This window comes from Poecilia latipinna, unplaced genomic scaffold (genome assembly GCF_001443285.1).
Source record: "Poecilia latipinna isolate Pla-1442-1.1 unplaced genomic scaffold, P_latipinna-1.0 Scaffold462, whole genome shotgun sequence".
Lineage (NCBI taxonomy): Eukaryota > Metazoa > Chordata > Actinopteri > Cyprinodontiformes > Poeciliidae > Poecilia > Poecilia latipinna.
This window is the reverse complement of record NW_015113078.1, coordinates 50260-67980: the sequence shown is the minus strand read 5'-3', so window position 1 is coordinate 67980 and position 17721 is coordinate 50260. Positions and strand designations below refer to the sequence as shown.

Here is a 17721-nt window from a genome sequence, read left to right as displayed (position 1 = left end):
AGCTAAAGTCAGTCAGGGTTCCCTGCCCTTACCCAGCATCTTCCGCAGATCCAAACTGGGTCCAACACTTTAATATCTTTAACAGTAGAGGGGCAAAGGTCAAATCCTGGGGGGGAGGTTACTGGGGAAACGATTATGGGTGTTACCGGCGGCTAGCGGAAGTAGCATTATTTCATTGTAATTTGTAGGGCTTTTTGCTAACCTACATTCATGATAGAAGTCACATCTCTCTTTTCGGTTAGAATACAATTTAGTAAAACATGTTTACGGACACATCGTCTGCTGTCAGAGAGCTGCTCAGTACAGATAATCGTAATTGTGAGTTTAATCAGGGGAGCGACAGGAACAAGATCGTTAAGTTTTGAAACGGAGTGACTGAATTAGCAGCTCTGCTAGCAGCTCGTTTCTCTGAAGAACTGACAGTAATAAAGAGAAAAGCAGAGAAGATTTGAGATCCGTCATAGATCTGAGTTGTTCCGACTGTATTAAACACCAGAACTACACAATAGTAGCTCGGTGTGATGTGAATTTTATTTTTCGTTTGAATTTAAAAAATAATAAAGTTCATGATCTGAGTATTTATCATTATGATTGGACCTGGAAATTGTATTTATAAGACAAAATAAAATATCTGGATTTATTTAATCCATCAGAACCAGAACCTTGAGGTTCTCCGTTGCTGAGTGTTGCTGCAAATCAGCAGAGAAATAACCGCAGCTGCTGCGCTCCAGACCGCAATACGGAGAATCTCCCCACTGGACCAGAACCGAACCGAATCACATATTAACCTGTTATAGAGAGCAACTTGCCACTGACAGTGTCGTAAGATGCCCTTGTGGAGCTCGGGTAACTGTTGTGCTGTTCTCTAATAATCAGACCACATTTATAGTTTGTGGCTGCAGCAAGTTCAAGATAACCCACATCTGCATCTGACGCAACTGAGTCAGTGAAGTAGCTACATGTGCTAGTGCGACCTGAAGAAATGCGGCCATTTCTTCAGGTCGTCATCCCTCCTCGCATTAGCTGTAGGTTGCAGTAAAACAATATTGTCACATATAAGCTTTGATCGTGGGTGTTCCACATATTTTATAGCCTAAAAGCTCTGACGAAAGTCGGTTAGGGTAACATGTAAACAAATGGCAGTTCCGGTTTGCGGCGGAAGTCGTACCCATAATTCACGCAAAGCATTATGGGGCGTAGGAATAAGGCGCTGATGACATTATTCATCCTTCCATTTCCTGCCTGGAAAATGAGTTCTCTTAATTACAGGATCATTTCACCAACATCCAATGTGCTTTCACCTTGTCCCCATTCAGGTCTAATAGAAACCTATAATGAGATTTTATCCTTGGATGTTGTTTAAATTGATGGTGTCCAAAACTTGATGTCCTCTGGTATCTATTGATGGTACATTTGAAGTGTCAAATCCTGACCTGATTTTTCTTTACTGCAACAAACCCTCATCAGATTAAATTGTTCACAATGTTTGATTTTGTATTGACAAGCCTGCTTCAGTTTTATTAAAACATTTAAATGTTTCAGATCTTTGAACAACTGAAGCAGAACCAGAACAGACGTGGCTACGATCACTCAATCTTTCTTTGGAGAGGAACATGAAAATAACCAGAGCAACACTAAGGAACTCACCTGCAGTCCATCTGCTTCTGGTTCCACCATGACCATAGAACTGACCTGCAAAATAAGGAATGGATCAAATAATCAGGAGAGCAAACAGGTGAGACAAGTGACAGGTATTCAGCTCTTATGAACAGTAGGTAAGAACAATCTGTATTGACGCAGTCCTTACCTGCACCGCCACACACAGACATGCAGTCCTCCTCAGACTCAAACTTGTTGGCATTCCCACCACAACCGCCATAGGTGAAGGACTTGCAGGAGTCGGAGTCAGAGTCATAGTAGAACATGGGGAAGGCGCCGCGGCACATTCCAGTCTGAGGGCTCAAACTGCAATGATCTGACAAAGATGCACAATAATTACCAACCAAGTCCATGAAGCCGAAGAACGACATCATCATGTCCAGCCCACTCTCTCACACCTGTGTCGTCTTCTGGGATCTTCTTGGAGGAAGGCAAGACAGAGACTCCTACAGCAAACAATGGGCGATTAGTTCCAGGCTTGCCTGCAGTGTTGTAGTCTGGAGTCTCTAGGTAGAACTAGACTTGGTAAATCACCTGTACAGGTGGACTTGCAACTGTCCTCGTCCTCGTAATTGTTCTTGTTTCCTTGGCAGCCGCCGTAGATGAAGGTCTGACAGATGCCTGTCTCTTTGTTGTAGTACCAGCGCTTAAAGTAAGCTCTGCATGGACCCTGCTCATACTCCGCTTCACACAGCTCTGCGATCGGACAACAGCAACCCAAAGAATCAACCAGGAAGCCCCCAAAAAACCCAAATAAACGTCCACCTCAAAGTGATCCTCCAAAAACAAAGGACTCTCCAGAGAAACCCAGAGGAACACCAAAGCATCCTTCCAAACATCAAGGAGGAACTTCAGGACCTTCCCCCAGTGCAGAGCTTTACTTGTCCCCCAGCAGGCCAAGAATTGTTTGTTTTAAATAGGGTCTTTATGAACCAGTAGAAGTGACAATAAAGACAGATTAAGCTATTTTTCTAGCTGACCCAGTGAACTGGGCATGAGGGAGTGAACACCAATTGTACCATCCCTGCACCTGCCCAAATTATGACACCTTATTCTGCACCTCCAAATTTTTGTAACTTAACACAAAAACATGGTGGGTTTCACTGGTCCCACTGGGCTCAGCAGGTTTTCTGGGGAAACCCTGCACCCCGAATGTTTCTGCAGAACCAAACGCACCAGAACACTTTGTGAGGAGTGAGACGTACCTGCAAACTGATCAGCTGAGATTTCTGCAGGAAACACAGAAAGAGTTTGGTGAGTAAAAGGCTCATCAATCCTAACTTCTTAGCTTCTTACAAACCGGAACATAAACGGACCTGTTTGTTAGTGGAGTCAAATATTGATCTTTGACCTATGAATAAAGTGCTGCTTTAACTGAGTTTGTGGAGACTAACCGGACTTGCGCAGGGGGGCCATCCGAGGAGCTTTGGGAGCCGACTCTGGAGCAGAAGTTGGGACTTCCTCAAGCAGAACTGAACCTGAACACACAAGTTATTAATGAGACATTAGCAGGTCAGATAAAGGTTTCCCTTCAGATCGATTGTTCATGGTTCCTCTCGGATTTAAAAGTGTTTTGTTTCACAGCATTTCTCAGATGGACAGAACAAAGAAGAACTGCTGAACTTTAACACATTTCCTCTCGGCTCCTAAGTGCCGTTTTCTCTGCAGAGCAAATAAAGCAGCTTTTGTCTGCAGCCCCGCCCTCCCGCCTGTTGTTGTTGGTTATCTGAACTGGGAGCGGTGCTGCCTGTCTGGACCCTCCCAGTTTGCTTTAAGATAGCATGTGATCACTCTGATGATCCAAAACAAAGAGAGACGGCATCTGATTTTCAGCCTGAGGCTGAAGGAAGCAGGAAGAAACCAGATCCACCAAGGATTACAACCCAACTTCAAACCTGAAATCTGAACTTTAAGGTTTTCATGTTTCTCTCAAGCTTCCTGAAGCTCAAATCAAACATTTCAGCATCTCGCTTCCTTATTTTGCTCTAGCACCAGAGGCGGAGCCAGAGGGGGGGCCAGGGGGCCAGTGCCCCCCGTCATCTGATTGGTTACCAGGATTTTTTATTTTTATTTTTTGCATGGTTTCGCTTCTCCAAAACGGACAGATGTTACGTCTGCCGCGCTCCTTCTGGGTGCGGGAGGGTAACATCTTCAACTCCATTTGTTAAAACTGCAGGGCGAGTTAAGTTTAATTCTTCGCAGCGGCGCCGCATTGGTTGTGCAGCGGACTGCGCATGGATCTAATTAACTTCTGCACCTTTATTTATTTCCTCAAAATAAACTGATGGCTCCTCTGTTTAGACTATAAATGGATTAAAACAACGTTGCATTGTCTTTAGGTTTCTCTGTTCTGTACTGGAGACTGGAGTTAAAGGCGCCATTTCAACTAAAGATTTGCAATGAGATTCCTAACCAAGGTGTCCCGTCCATCACTCTTCAACACGCTGTCAGCTCCCGGTCAGAAAGACGCATTTAGTTCAGTGTCCATGAGATGATATTCAGAAAGGATTTTTTTATTGAATGATTTTAGTTGCCTCTGCAGTGAAATCTTTGCGTAAAGTCCGTCATGTCTCCATATGAACCAGTCAAAGGTGTTTATATATATATATATATATATATATAGATGTGTGCACGTAAATTTTGCCTTTTGCCCCCCCAGAGGTAGTCCTGGCCCCCCGTTAGCCCCCCCAACTTTAAAAGTCTGGCTCCGCCACTGTCTAGCACCACTAAAGTTTGACTGGAATCTTGTCAAATTCTCAGATATGATCCAGAATCCAAGACTTCCTGCAGCCTGTCCACAGCGGTTCTGTGTTCAGTCACATTAGGTCAAACCCATCAACCGCTCAGTCTCTGGGATTTCATACCTTCATTTTGGTGTGGTTGTCAACCAGTGGAAAGAGTTTTACTGAATCATATCTGACAATTCAGCAAGTGCAAACTTGTAAGTTCAATTCCAGCTTTCTCCAACGCCACGTCAATGTTCCTTTGGGCCCAAGCCACGTGTTTCCTAACTTTTTACATCTCCAGACGGTTTCTGTTCTCTGACCATGAAGACCAGACCACTGGCAGGCCAGTGAGTGGATCTTACCGGTGACGCCGCTGCAGGCGTTGTTGCACTCTTCCTGGGACTGGAAGTTGTTGTCGTTGTTCTGACAGCCGCCGTAGATGAAGCTGGTGCAGGTCTGGCTCGTTACGTTGTAGAAGAACCTGGGGAAGGCGCCGCGACATGGACCCGTCTTTGGAGGCTGACGGCAAATATCTGAGAGAGACATGAACTGGAGTTTAGTTTCAACACAGAGGGCAGAAAAAGGGTTTTTTCCCACTCAGGAAACTTTCATTCCTGCTTGTTTAAGGGAGCCAGCAGAAGAAAAAAGAGATTTTCTTCTCATTGTTTTAACTCTGGAGGACCTGCGTCTCCCTTTGGAAGGATCTTAAATATTTACAAGAATGGTGGATGCCAAATGAACTGAAAGTCACCAGTGCCTCATTTCCACTGAGTGCTACAACACAATTTGGTCAACTATTTTGTCTATTTCTCTTGTAAAAGTGGACGGTACCACCAACCCGTCCCACACCATTCCTGAGGCCCCAGTTCTAGCTCTGCAGACTATGGTTTGGTACGGTTAGGGTGGAGCGACTGCCGTCATGACGGCGTCCATTGACCAGGGGACAACAAGAACAATAAAAACTTGTTTTTCATCGCAGTGGAATGACGCCACGTTGGGCGTTTGGGTTTTACCCCGCTTGTCCAGTGAAAGTCCAATCGGCGGTAGAGACGCTCTCCTGATTAACCATAAACTACTGGACCGACCCGCTCAGTGGAAATGAGGCTTTACCCTGGTCTTTTCTCATGTGAAATCTGATATCGTCAAAGTTTTCATGTTTCTTTGGACTTCGTCCTCCTTGCAAACGTAAATCCTATTGGTCAATATCACTTTTATTTTTAAATCAAAATTCCAGCGTTTTACACATTGTTACCATTTACTGTTGATTGAACTGAGTCTCAGCAGAAAGCTGAGACTCAGCTGTCGGTTTAATAAAGAGGACTGGTCGATCCGGCTCTATAGCCGTTTTACCTCCAAACATTGAAATTCAGAACATCTAATGTCTAAAACCAAACAGTTTTTGTTTCTCATAAAATGCTTTGATCTCCACAAGAATAATTCACAGCAAATTCCCATGTAACCAGTAGGGGGCGACATCCCAGGCAAGTAAACTATTTTAGTTTTCTGGACAATCACTGATCTTTAAAGCACCTGACCTGACTATTCTGATTGATTTTGTTTTAAAAGTCACCAAATACAGAGTTTGTAAGAAACAAGTTACATTTACTTGACTACCTAAATGTACTGTTACTACACTGTACTTTGTATTTTTACCGAAGTAATTTTATTATGAAGTATTGCTACTCTTACTTGAGTAAAATTTCTGGATACTTGACACAAGCAGCTTGTTTTAACCAAAAATTTACCAGACATGCAGTTTCTGTTAAAGTTTCATAAATGTTATATTGATAGGAATTTGCCTGGTTTATTTGATTATTTATATGAATTGATTTCTTTTTGGTCTTTAAAAAGCCAAAATTTTCCATTCAACTTACTCAGTGCAATCATAACTAGGCCTGTTGCAATAATCAAATCAATTAATTGCATTATAAATTAAAACTCAATTTTTATTCACATTTTTATCATTTTTTTCTCTTTCTACAAAAAACTGGATGGTAAAAGTTTTCAGTCTGGTGCTTTGTTCTCTAAACCCTTTATAAAGGACATTTTGTTAACAAACACTTTATAATTTGTCATTTCTGTTGTTTTGTTTATTTTTGGATATTTAAAATGTCTTCCATTTCCAGTGTTAAATGTTCATTAGAGTTTAAACATCTTTGAGAATGTGTTCTTTGATTATTACCATTATCAGTTTAAAATGGTCTCAAAACAATATTATCTTTTATTGCAGTAACGTCTGGGACAATTTATGTTCTTTAGTCTGACTTTAATTAATAAACAAATATAAACAGGTACTAAACCCCCTGCTGATTCATCCTTCTGAGGAAAACTCAAAGTTCTTGGAAATGTAAACAGGAAGTGATGTCAGAAACATCAGAAGTGGGCTTCAGGCTCCGCCCCCACCTGAGAACAGTCCAATCTGATCTAAACAAACACAAAGGTGAGGTCAGCTGTGTGAAGTGATCACACTGCTCCGTGCCTGAGGCACTGTGAGAAACGGCGAGAAAGTCAGAACCGGAGGAACCGGTCGGACCGGAACCAGACCGGGTCTCATACCTGAGCTGAGCCTCAGTCAGCAGTGAGTCATCTGCTACCTGTACAGGTGAGCTGAAAACAGCAGCGCAGCGTTGGAGCTTTAATTAGTTTTTGGAGTGTTTGCTAGTTTTTATTAGTTAAATATCATTTAGTTTTACTTTAGCTTCTATTAGTGACAGTTGTAGGTTTTTCCATACATAAGTTAATTTAGTTAATTATAACATGTTTTTTATAATTAAAACAAATTAAATAAGAAAAAAAAACTACAAATAAGTGGAACTGCATCATGTGGTTAGTAAAAATGGAGTAAAAATCACAGCCCCTCCTGGTGGCTAAGCTACGCTAGTTCACAAAATGGTGACATGCATTTTGAAAATGGTGTCTTCTGTTGAGTATTCATTACATAAAACCACCTGCAGTTAATTTTTATGTACAGAATTCAAAAGTATGAAAGAACTAAACCTAATAAAAACTGAACTGAAACTAAACAATATGTAACTATTAGAAACAAGCAAACACTCAAACTAAAACTGACAAAGTCACAACTAAACCGTAAAACCCAAAGCTATAACAACCAACACTCAACAGAAGATACAAGTTTCACAAAATGGCTTCAATTAATGTTGAACTACCAACTGACTGATGTTTTGTCACAACTGTTGCCATTTTACGGAGTAGCGCAGCGTAGCGGCCCATAGGAGTATGGAGCGCGTAATTTACCAACAGCTGACAAACTACTAACAAATCGATTCATAATCAGAAAAACAAAGGATATTATAGCTATAATTTGAGTATGTTTTAGTTGTATAAACACACGATATAGTTCCAATTAATTACCGTTTTTATTTATTTCAGTTTTCATTAATTTAGTACATTAACCTTGGTTCTGAACTCCAGAACCTTCAGATTGGGTTTATAAGAGGAGGTCCAATGTGACCTGGATCAGAGATGACCCAGGAAACTGTTCTGGTTGGAAGATCAACCTGCTGCCTGTAAAACTGGAGCGGTTCTGACCCAGATAGTGTTCACATCCCTGCAAGAACCAACGGCAAATAAAAACTGGACTCGGATCAGAAAAAGTTCTCCTTTTAAATATTAAGCCAGAACTGATGCAAACAGACTCTGAACCGGGACAGAACACGATCCGGATCATTCTGTTTGATGGAGGGAATAGTTTAGATCTACCATCAGAACTGGTTCTGATACCAGTTTTAAAATTAAAACATGTTCTTAGTTTGAGATCCAGAACGGTTTCAATCCGTTTGGTTCCGTCCACTTTTCCAGTTTTAGTCTCAGTTTCCTGGTTCTGAAAATGCTGCAGTGATCGGATAAAACCCAGAAAGCATCAGAGAACCAAACCCGTCCTCATTAATTCATCTGAGGAAGCAAACGGTTCTGGATCACGTCCTGTTCTGGACTCCGGGTCTCAGCAGATTCATCTGGTTCTGATGGTTAAAGCCTGCTTTCATGTTGGAACAGCAGGCAAACCAGACCAGAACCCAAACGGACTCCATATCAGTAAATCATGTCAGTTTGGAGCAGTGGATCAGGACGAACAGGAAGTAGAGGTCCTACATGGAATTCTACTTCCTGTTACCTGAGCAGGTTCCTCTGAATCACCTCCATTGTCAACATTTGAGTGAAATAATTTATTTTAAAGGATTGCTTAAACATCGAACACAAAAGCCAATCTTTATGCCGATATGTTAACAGCTCCAATTAATATTGAAATTTCATTTGTAACATTTCCTGTTTTACTTTCATCATGTTTGTGTGATTCCTTTTTTTCATTCTTCATCTCTGTTCAGTTTCGTTTCATGTCAAATATATATATATATATATATATATATATATATATATATATATAATTGTTATGGTGTGTTTTTTAATTCTCAAAGATAAAACAAACAAAAACAGAAAAACAAGTAAACACAGGAGACCGGAAGTCGGGCCAAGCTGACGGCTTCTCATCTTTAACTCAATCATGTTGATTAGAAACTGAGTGGAAGTTTATTTCCGGTCACTCATGGTGATATACATCCAGCTGCCTGATCAGTAAATTAACCCGACATTAATCCCAGCTTGAATTAATGATTAATGACTGATTATTGGCGTCTTTCCGGCGCTCACCGCTGTTGTTGCTCCGCGGCTCATCTGCCTCCGCCAGCGGGACGACGCGCAGCTTCTTGCCGCCTGTGGGGGCTTCCTGGTCGGCGTCTCTCTGCTGCTTCTTCCGGAACACCTGGAACTGGGAGCTCTGCTGCAGCGAGCAGCCGGCCGGCCCGCAGCTCACCAGCATGCACTGCATCCCTCCGTCCGCCGGCCGCCCGACCACAGCCAGGTCGCAGCCCGCCTCTTCGCAGCAGGCGGCCTGGCAGCTCTCCGGGTTCGACACCTCCTGGATCTGGCCCAGGTAGCGCACCCCCGCTGCGAGGGAGTCCGGGTCGAGGCCCTGGTTCGGATCGGTGGACTGGTCCCAGTCACAGGTCTGAACCCGTCCGAGCCGGACCAGGAAGCAGAGCAGGAGGAACTTTGGAGTGAACATTGTGAGGATTGATTTTCTTCTAATCCTGGTGGAAGCTGTAAGAATCCAAGCCGAACCGAACCTCAACAGCTGGTGACTTCCGCCTCTTCCTGCGCTTTGTGTCGCAGTTTAGTTTACCTGCGACAGGTGAAGTCACTTAAGCCACGCCCCTGGCGACACAACAGGACAGCAACATTCCTCCTGCTCTGCTTCCTGGTCAGAAAACCAGATTGTTTTCTGAAATACGACACATTTAATAATGGAATAAAAAGATAACCAAAATGAGAGCTGATCTGCAAAAACATCAGAACACATTCAATATCAAAACTTAAATGAAGTCAATTCAGTCCTTCCGTGTCCAGCTGTTTATTTTTTATTAATAAAACAAACAAAACAATAAAGCAGTGCTAGCACACAGTGAACAGAGAACAGAGATTTTATTTTCATTTTGAATATGCAAATTATACCAAGTGTCCCACTTGGTATAATATAAATCTTGCAATAGCAAATGAAAGTTTAAAGAACTAACTATAGAACAACCAAGAATTAAATAAGAGTATTAGCTTTATGTTTTTTAATTGTCATAAGAAAAATAAACAAAATCCAGAAACAAAACAATCTTTATGGAACTATTAAATATAATCACTAAAGTGTTTTTTTTCTGTAGTTCAACTAGAAATAAAAGTGTAAAATACTTAGATGTGTGTTTGTGTGTGTATTAATATAGATATATCCATATATATGACAGTGTCTGTAATTAATTTATTGCAAGTAACATTTTCAATTCAAAAACCCTTTTTGTTGCTAAATTATTGAACAGTCATGAGCTCCACAGTAAATACATTTATAGTTTTTATTCTGATTATTTAAAGTTAATCTTTCCAGAGTTTCAGGAAGCCCTGATCATTCATGGAGCTTATTTAGAAACATGGACTATGGATGCTAACATTAGCATTAGCTGCTACATCTTTAGCATTCAAGTGCTATTTGAGGCTTCAATAGCTGTGCTAGCAGGCTAAATACTTTTAGCACAACTTGATCACAACAACAATCTTTCCAGCGTCCAATCAGATTGTGTAGAAGCAGAACTTCCAGAGAAGCCGCTTTTCACAGATGTTACTGTGCGTTAGATTTACCATCATGACATAAAAATGCAACTGATTGCGTTACATTTTTAACACTGAATGTCACTCGCTCCAACGGTTCCCCTTTAATGAGAGCTGAAGCTGGTGGACTGGACTTCTCTCTGAAGTCTTTTATTCTGTTGATTTTCAGTTTTAAGTTTAAAAATAAAACCAAAATAAACCAAAAATAAAACCACCTGACCAGGTGAATCATCCTCTCGCTCCAACAGGCTGATGATAACTTTGTCATCAAACTTCAATATCTAATGTCTGTTTACTTAAAATCTGACCTGTTATTATTTCTGTTTGATCACACCTGTGTGTCATCCTTAAAATTACACCATTTGTGACTAATTAGGGGTGAGATGATCTTGTGATGTTGAAACATGATTTTTTTCTTGTTAAAGCCAAACCAGACCATTAGGCCTCAGACATGTTTCTATGTTTGAGGCTCTTTTTTAAAGTTAGAGATAAACTACTTCCTGTCTTCAGTCACTCATCAGCTGACTTCCTGCTCTGGATGTCATAATAACCACACACTGACGCTGGCGCAACGCCACAAACATGAAAAGAAATGATAAAATACAGGAAATATGAAGCTAATAATGGATTAGCTTCATATCAACATGTCTGCTCTAGTCTTATCACATCAGTCTCTGTTTCTGTCTTATTTCTTGGAGATGTTTTTCGCTTTAAAACATTTCTGTGTTATTCATCATTTATTCTTATCTTATAGTTTATTCGTGTTTACCGTTTCTGTTATTTTCAGCGTTTTTTCCTTCATCTGTGTCCCAGATTGGTTTGGTTCTCCCTTCCCTAGCTGTCTCTACTTCCCTCTGATTAGCTGGTTCCTTACCGACTCTCTTCTCTTCTTCTGTGTTTTGTTCCCGACTGGCTCCTTTAGTTTTTCTCTGTGACTTTCTACTGCAGCTTTTCTCTGTAATGTTCATTTGACCTTCATTAAGTTGCTTTTTTAAAGATCTTATCTGCACTTTGGTGCGACTTCAAGCACATGGCAGAAGGAATGGTAGTTTGTTGTTCTTGGGTTAGATTGAAGTTTTAAAGTACTGATAAAACTTTGTACTGATATAACCGACATGTTGAATATGCCAATTAATGTAGGTTGTCATAGTAAAAGCTCCCATGATGCCGTTGGTTTTGATGTTTCCTGTGTTTCTGGTGATAATAAATTGAAGTTTGTGATTTTTTAGAAGAATCTGAGCAGACATGGAGCAGTACTCAATGCTGAAATGAAAACAGCTGAATTGTTTACTAACTCGGTGAAATCAGCCGTTCGTTTCCTCGTTCCGTCTTTAGAACAGACTGACTCTTCAGTGCCATCTGGTGGCCATTAAAACTCATCACACCCCAGTGTCGGACTGAAGCAGGTTCACCAGTGAATACGTGAACTGGCCGTGCTGAGGTTTAATTTTACGTGCTGGTGGGAAGAGTCTGTCCATTTTTAACTTCTGAACCAGAGCAGCACCAGCCGGTCGTCCATGTTGGATTTCAGAGAGTTCTGGACTGGTGTGGTGCTGCGGGCCCAACCTCTGCACAGAGGACCCTGAAATCCTCAGGATGGGGACGCACTCAGGATATTTATATAAATTTGGAGGTTGCAAGGTTGTTTATGACGATGTAGAGAGGAAAATGTGTTTTCATTGTATCTTAATTTATAAATTGCACATATTTTAATGAATAGATTTTATTATATGAATTTTGGGGTTGCAGGGTTGCCTACATAAATATGTAGGCAGAAAAACAAGTATTCTTATTGTATTTTGTTTTATAAATTGTTTACTGTAGAGCAGGGGTGTCAAACTCCAGTCCTCAAGGGCCGCTGTCCTGCAGTGTTTAGATGTGCCACAGGTAAAAAACAGTGGAATGAAATGGCTTAATTACCTCCTCCCTATGTAGATCGGTTCTCCTGAGCCTTGCTAGTGACTTAATTATTCTTTTCAGGTGTGGTGCAGCAGAGGCACATCTAAAAGTTGCAGGACAGCGGCCCTTGAGGACTGGAGTTTGACACCCCTGCTGTAGAGGAACAGCTCCTCACCCACTCAGCTCCTCCAGACTAGCCAGCAGCAATTAGCAAACATCTGGTGGAACTGAGCATCTGCTGATCTCATTAAAGGAGCCACTTCTCAGAGCAATGCTGGTAAAATGTTGTTAAAATGTTAATAGAGTCACTTTGTAATAACTTCCTGAAGGCAGAACTTCAGAAAGAACAAGCGTTTCTTAAAGAGACAGAGCCCCAATTTCAAGGCAATAAATTACAAATTTCTTTTAAGTCATATTTAAAAAACATGGCATTGTTATTACAACTGAAGGCAACAGTTACTTGATTGTGCTATAAAATGACACTGTGCCTGGAAAACACATAATCCTGCCCCTTTAAGAGCCGCCTCGTTAGGATTGGCTCGTCTCTCTTTGCAGTGGAAAATGGTTGTTTACAGCACAGACAAGCTTCATAGCGTCAAACTGGTGCATTACATACGTCACAGGGAAATGTTAGCGATTGGGTAAAATTTAAAACCTTCACATTGCTCCCTGCACCTCAATAAAAGGCAAAGACCGTCGTTTCGTTTTGTTGGGTTTTCTCTTCGACTTTAAATCTCTATATTTTTGGCTTGCTTGAGCTGTAAATATATTTTGATTGTGTAATAAATAAGTCTACTTATTTAAATCTGTCTTACGAGTATTCACTAATGCATCTCACAGAGGCATATTAAAAACAAACATCAATGGCCTTCAGATTTTTCCATCATTGTTTCAAAAAAACAACCAAAGATGGAAAATGTGCAACTAACGTGACCCTGAGTTACATTTCTCTAACCATTTGAAACTTTAAGATGTAGACCTCACCACTGACTCTGCTTCTCTGCTCCAGTTAAAACCCTCTGCAGTCACTGTTACATGACCCAGCAAAAACCACATGACCAACCCCCATGTAACACAAACAACATGGAAATAACCATCATCAATAAATGATATCAGCCGATAACAATGCAGCTTTCAGCTTCTATGCACCATAAATCTGGAACAAACTTCCAGAAAACTGCAGAACAACAGAAACACTGAGTTCCTTTTGAACCATAATAAATGAAACAATGACCAAAATATTTGATGATTAGCGATGATTTTGATGATGACACTCATCAAAATGTAATGTTTGTTACTGGTTTCTCGAATAGTGACTATGATGTTTTTATGACTTATTATGATATAAAGCACTTTGAACTGCCTTGTTGCTGAACAGTTCTGTACAAATAAACCTGATCGATTGATTGATCATAGCGTCTAATATCTGTGTGTACACTATTAATTAATTTTTTCATGGTAAGCAGTTCAGGCATCAGCTTATGTAAAGAATGAGTGCAATGACATTAAAACTGATAAGTTACTTTCTTGTTCCTACATCCTGAGTGTGAGCATCTTAAACCACTCAGAAGTAAAAGATAGAGGTCAAAAGTGTTGGTTTTTTGTAGTGAGGGACTTGAAAAAGAGAGAAGACAGGAAGAAGCATCTGTGGTGGCCGCGGTTAAAGACGCAGCAGCTGCTTCACAACCTGCAGCTTCAGCCAGGCCAGATTCAAAGTTTCAAACAATCGTTTTCAGAACATTTCGGTTCATTATTCAGATGCATACTCTACCAGAACCTTAAAGAAATGCTGGAATGCCAACAAGGTCAATCTCGCTTTTCCAGGAAGAGTTTCAGCAGCCTGCCTTCATCAATGTTCACAGATATTTACACATCCCAGTGAGAGAAACAAATGTTCTGTTTACTGTAGATTCAAATTCAGAGTTTGCTCTAAAGAAAGGCTTTTTGATATGTTTCCGTGTTTGTTGGTTTTGTTTTTGACTTGCAAATGCGACAGAGAGAATGTGCTGTATGGATCCAGAGCCTGAAGGACGGAGCCGCGTTTGAGGCTGGCAGGCAGGTGAGTCCTGCAGGTGAGGCTCGCTTCAGGCTCAGGTGAGGAGGCTGCACCATGTCGGTGCACAAGCTTAAGATATTTATTCTAACATGATCAGGAGTGCTGAGGTTAGGACGTGCTGGGTTTCGATTGGTTTATTTCCGTTTGAAAAGTGTCAGTATAACTGTGACTGCTAAATACATGAGTGGAACTATTACAGTTTATTTACAGTTTCCGTTTACTGTCTGGCTTCCTGCTTTGTGTAGAAGAACTTTCTTTGGTTTCCATTTAAAACTGGCCAATGTGGAACAACTTTTACAAAATATAACAACCAAACCTGCAGCCTCAGATAAGCATCTACAGACTCACTCTGTTAGAACCTGACTTGCTGTAGAGTTACTGTTCAAATCTGTCACTGAAGAGGAAATGATCTGTTGTTTCTGTTCTGCACGGCCGGGTGAAACGTAGCTGACCCAGAGGAATCAGTGATGACCAACAACTCCACCAACACCACCTGTAATCCGGTCAAGGGATCATCTCTTCATGGATTCATATTCTTCTACAGTTTGGTGTTTGTGGTGAGTCTCAAACTGAAGGGTTGCCAGTCCCCGTTTCATGCTTTTCCTTTAAAAATCTGATTACAGTTACAGTTTTCTTCAGTCAAATCACTTTCAATATTCGCAAAACAGTAAGTGCATTTCTCTAAACAATTTGTACAAAACCCCTCAGATCACCTGCAAAAGACGGCCTCTTTTTCTAAATGCTTAGTTCACCTTTGAAAAGTAAATATCTGAGTCAGGGAGCATAGCAGTGCCTCAGAACAACGAGTCCTTTTCATTGTGTAAAACTGATTGGTCACATTGTAAACATAGCAGTGTACTCTGTTGTAAACTATGGCTAAAGTTTTGATGACAAGTATTGCAAATTGCAATTGTGAGAAATCAATAGCAAGAGTTTGGACAAAATTCACATTTATGCTTTTACTGTAATTTGTTGGCAGACCATGCCGTTGTGATTCAGAAAGGAAAAGACTGCAGAGAACAAAAAGCAAAAAACAAAAAAACAAAACAAAAGTAGAACTGGGAACCTAAGACAAATCCATCAGTGGGGTTCGGGGACAAAGAGTAGGGTGAGAGGAACTCCATCATCATCTTGTTGAGTGTTTCATTGCCTGATGATGTTGGAGCGATGGAAACTGACATCATGTCTTCAGACTCTTCCTCCGTTTTGACTCCTGACTCCTCTTCCTCGCTCTGGTTGTTCATGCTGCCCAATCCTTGCCCTGTAACATTGTGTTGTGCTCTGGCTAGATTACATACATGCCAGTTGATGGTTCATTAGATGCAGCTTTGAGCTGTTCTAGCAAACTGGTTGATCTCGTGCTTCACATGTTCACCTTTGTTGGAGAAAGTCAGGATTCTCCTGTGAGCGATTTATCAATTCAGGACAGAGTTTTAGAAACAAAGTCTAATGGTAATGCATAGAAATATTCTTGACATGAAAAAGGTGAACCAGAAAGAATCTATGGGTTTCAATGCTAACATCAAATGCATCAGTCGAATTTGGTACTCCAATGTTAATCTATTTAAATACAGCAAATATGATCAAACCATGTAATCAGCAGATCTTCAAACAAAGCAACTCAAATCACATTAAAGCAACACAATGAAACAATATCTAAATTGTTCTATCTGAATGGATTTATCTCTGCCCAGACTGAAGGCCTCTCTTACTGCTAAACTACAGTAAACAGGCCCATCAGCAGGAACAATCATTCATCCAGAGCCTTAGTCTGATCTCCAGATGTTCCCTCTGCAGGTGGGTTTGATCCTGAACAGCTACACCTTGTGGTTCCACCTCTGCCGCGCTCAGAAGAAAGTCCCTAAGAGCTGGATGATCTACCTGAAGAACCTGACGGCAGCCGACTTCCTGCTCTGCCTCGGACTTCCTCTCCGCATCGCTGACTATGCAGGCACGTCCGACAAAGTTCACCTGTTCTACTGCACCTATGGAGCCCCCATCTTCTACATCAACATGTACATCAGTATCCTACTTATGGGCTACATCGCTGTCAACAGGTACAACAACTTTTATGAAAATTCTAAATAAAACCTGTACAAATGTCTAACTAAAAAGTTCTGGACCAAGCTTCCCGTCAAACCCAGAAGGTCTCTTTATGGTAGATCTGTATAAGAGAAGGCCTTGCTGACAGTGAAAAAGCTCAGATACAGGCGGAGCAGATCAGGATATGGGAAACTCTGGTCAAACATTCAAAACCACAACAAACCAGGTTTCTATTCTTGACTCTTGGATTGAATGTGCACCTTGTGTGGAGTTAGCCTATTCTCCAACAGCAGGAGCTGAAGTTCATCAAACTCGTATGAGTTGAGGTTGGATGGACTTGAGCAGCAGTTGCAGTGACATTGTTGCTGCTGTGGTGATGCTAAGCTTAAAGGTTTAAGATGGTAATTCATCTGTTGACCTTTGCCTGAAAGTCTGAGGTCATGAAGGACAGGCACCCTACAGTTTCAGTCAGCAGCAGCTAGTTCCTTGGAAAGGTAAAAAAAAAAAAAAAATAGATTCCAGAAATTTACAAGAATTGCATGTGATCTGAGGATGATATAGTGTCTCAGCTGTTAGCACTGTGGCTTTGCAGCAAGAAGTTCCTGGATTTAAATCACAGGAATCTGTCATGAATTGTGTAGTTTGTGGTGAGGATGAACACAGTGGACCCAGATTGTTGATGAAAAATTATGGTTTTAATGATGAATAATGAAGTTCCCAAAGTACAGGCAGCACAGGAGAGCAATAAGGTAAGGAGCACAGACACTGGCAGCAACTGGAAAGGCACAACACAGAAACTAGGCCGACACAGGCTGACGTCAGACAAGGACCCGGCAGGGAGCAGGTGATGCAGATGGGGTTAAATACACAGGGGACTAATCAGGGTAACAAGGGACAGCTGGGAACAATTAATGGCTAGACACGACAACACAGGGACTAAATTAACAAAAAACACAGAAACCTAAATCCTCACGTAATCCTTTTTCCATGGAGTTTGCATTTTCCCCCTGTGCAAGTTTAAATTCTCCATAGGTACTCCAACTTTCTCCTATGGTCCCAACACACCTGTGTCAGGTCTTTAAATTGCCTTTAGGTTAGAGTGTGTGCATGTTTGTTTGTCCTGTAATGAACTGGTGACCTTTTAAGGGGGTTCCTGCCTCTCGCCTCCAATGA

General features: G+C 41.2%; 2 protein-coding genes and 2 long non-coding RNA genes across 8 annotated transcripts in view; 2 read left to right on the top strand and 2 right to left on the bottom strand.

Annotated features, from left to right (window-relative positions):
- The window catches only part of LOC106951494 (uncharacterized), a 16983-nt gene extending 12242 nt beyond the window's left edge, over nt 1-4741 (top strand). The window contains exons 2-3 of the long non-coding RNA XR_001425823.1: nt 1570-1576; nt 4064-4741. This is a non-coding gene — a long non-coding RNA (uncharacterized LOC106951494). The remainder of the gene's footprint in view (nt 1-1569; nt 1577-4063) is intronic.
- spint2 (serine peptidase inhibitor, Kunitz type, 2) overlaps nt 1-9638 on the bottom strand; it is a 15160-nt gene extending 5522 nt beyond the window's left edge. Inside the window, exons 1-8 of one of the 4 annotated variants that reach the window (XM_015039073.1) lie at nt 9051-9638; nt 4748-4918; nt 3054-3137; nt 2871-2888; nt 2194-2361; nt 2058-2105; nt 1807-1975; nt 1648-1697 (exon numbers count right to left, since the gene is read on the bottom strand). In XM_015039073.1, the coding sequence (XP_014894559.1) occupies nt 1648-1697; nt 1807-1975; nt 2058-2105; nt 2194-2361; nt 2871-2888; nt 3054-3137; nt 4748-4918; nt 9051-9465 (1123 nt within the window). In that variant the 5' untranslated portion in view covers nt 9466-9638. Of the gene's footprint in view, nt 1-1647; nt 1698-1806; nt 1976-2057; nt 2111-2193; nt 2362-2864; nt 2889-3053; nt 3138-4747; nt 4919-9050 lie in introns of all 4 variants that reach the window. The other 3 variants (XM_015039071.1, XM_015039072.1, XM_015039074.1) reach the window with 3 other exon arrangements.
- A 661-nt stretch (nt 9639-10299) lies between these two features.
- On the bottom strand, nt 10300-15147 carry LOC106951490 (uncharacterized). The gene is made up of 3 exons (XR_001425822.1): nt 15133-15147; nt 11105-11107; nt 10300-11063 (listed from the first exon to the last, which is right to left on the bottom strand). It is a non-coding gene; the product is annotated as an uncharacterized LOC106951490 (long non-coding RNA).
- The window catches only part of LOC106951489 (P2Y purinoceptor 14-like), a 9267-nt gene continuing 5353 nt past the window's right edge, over nt 13808-17721 (top strand). The window contains exons 1-3 of one of the 2 annotated variants that reach the window (XM_015039063.1): nt 13808-14508; nt 14953-15062; nt 16303-16562. In XM_015039063.1, coding sequence (XP_014894549.1) covers nt 14973-15062; nt 16303-16562 — 350 coding nt within the window. In that variant the 5' untranslated portion in view covers nt 13808-14508; nt 14953-14972. Of the gene's footprint in view, nt 14544-14952; nt 15063-16302; nt 16563-17721 lie in introns of both variants that reach the window. The other variant, XM_015039062.1, reaches the window with a different exon arrangement.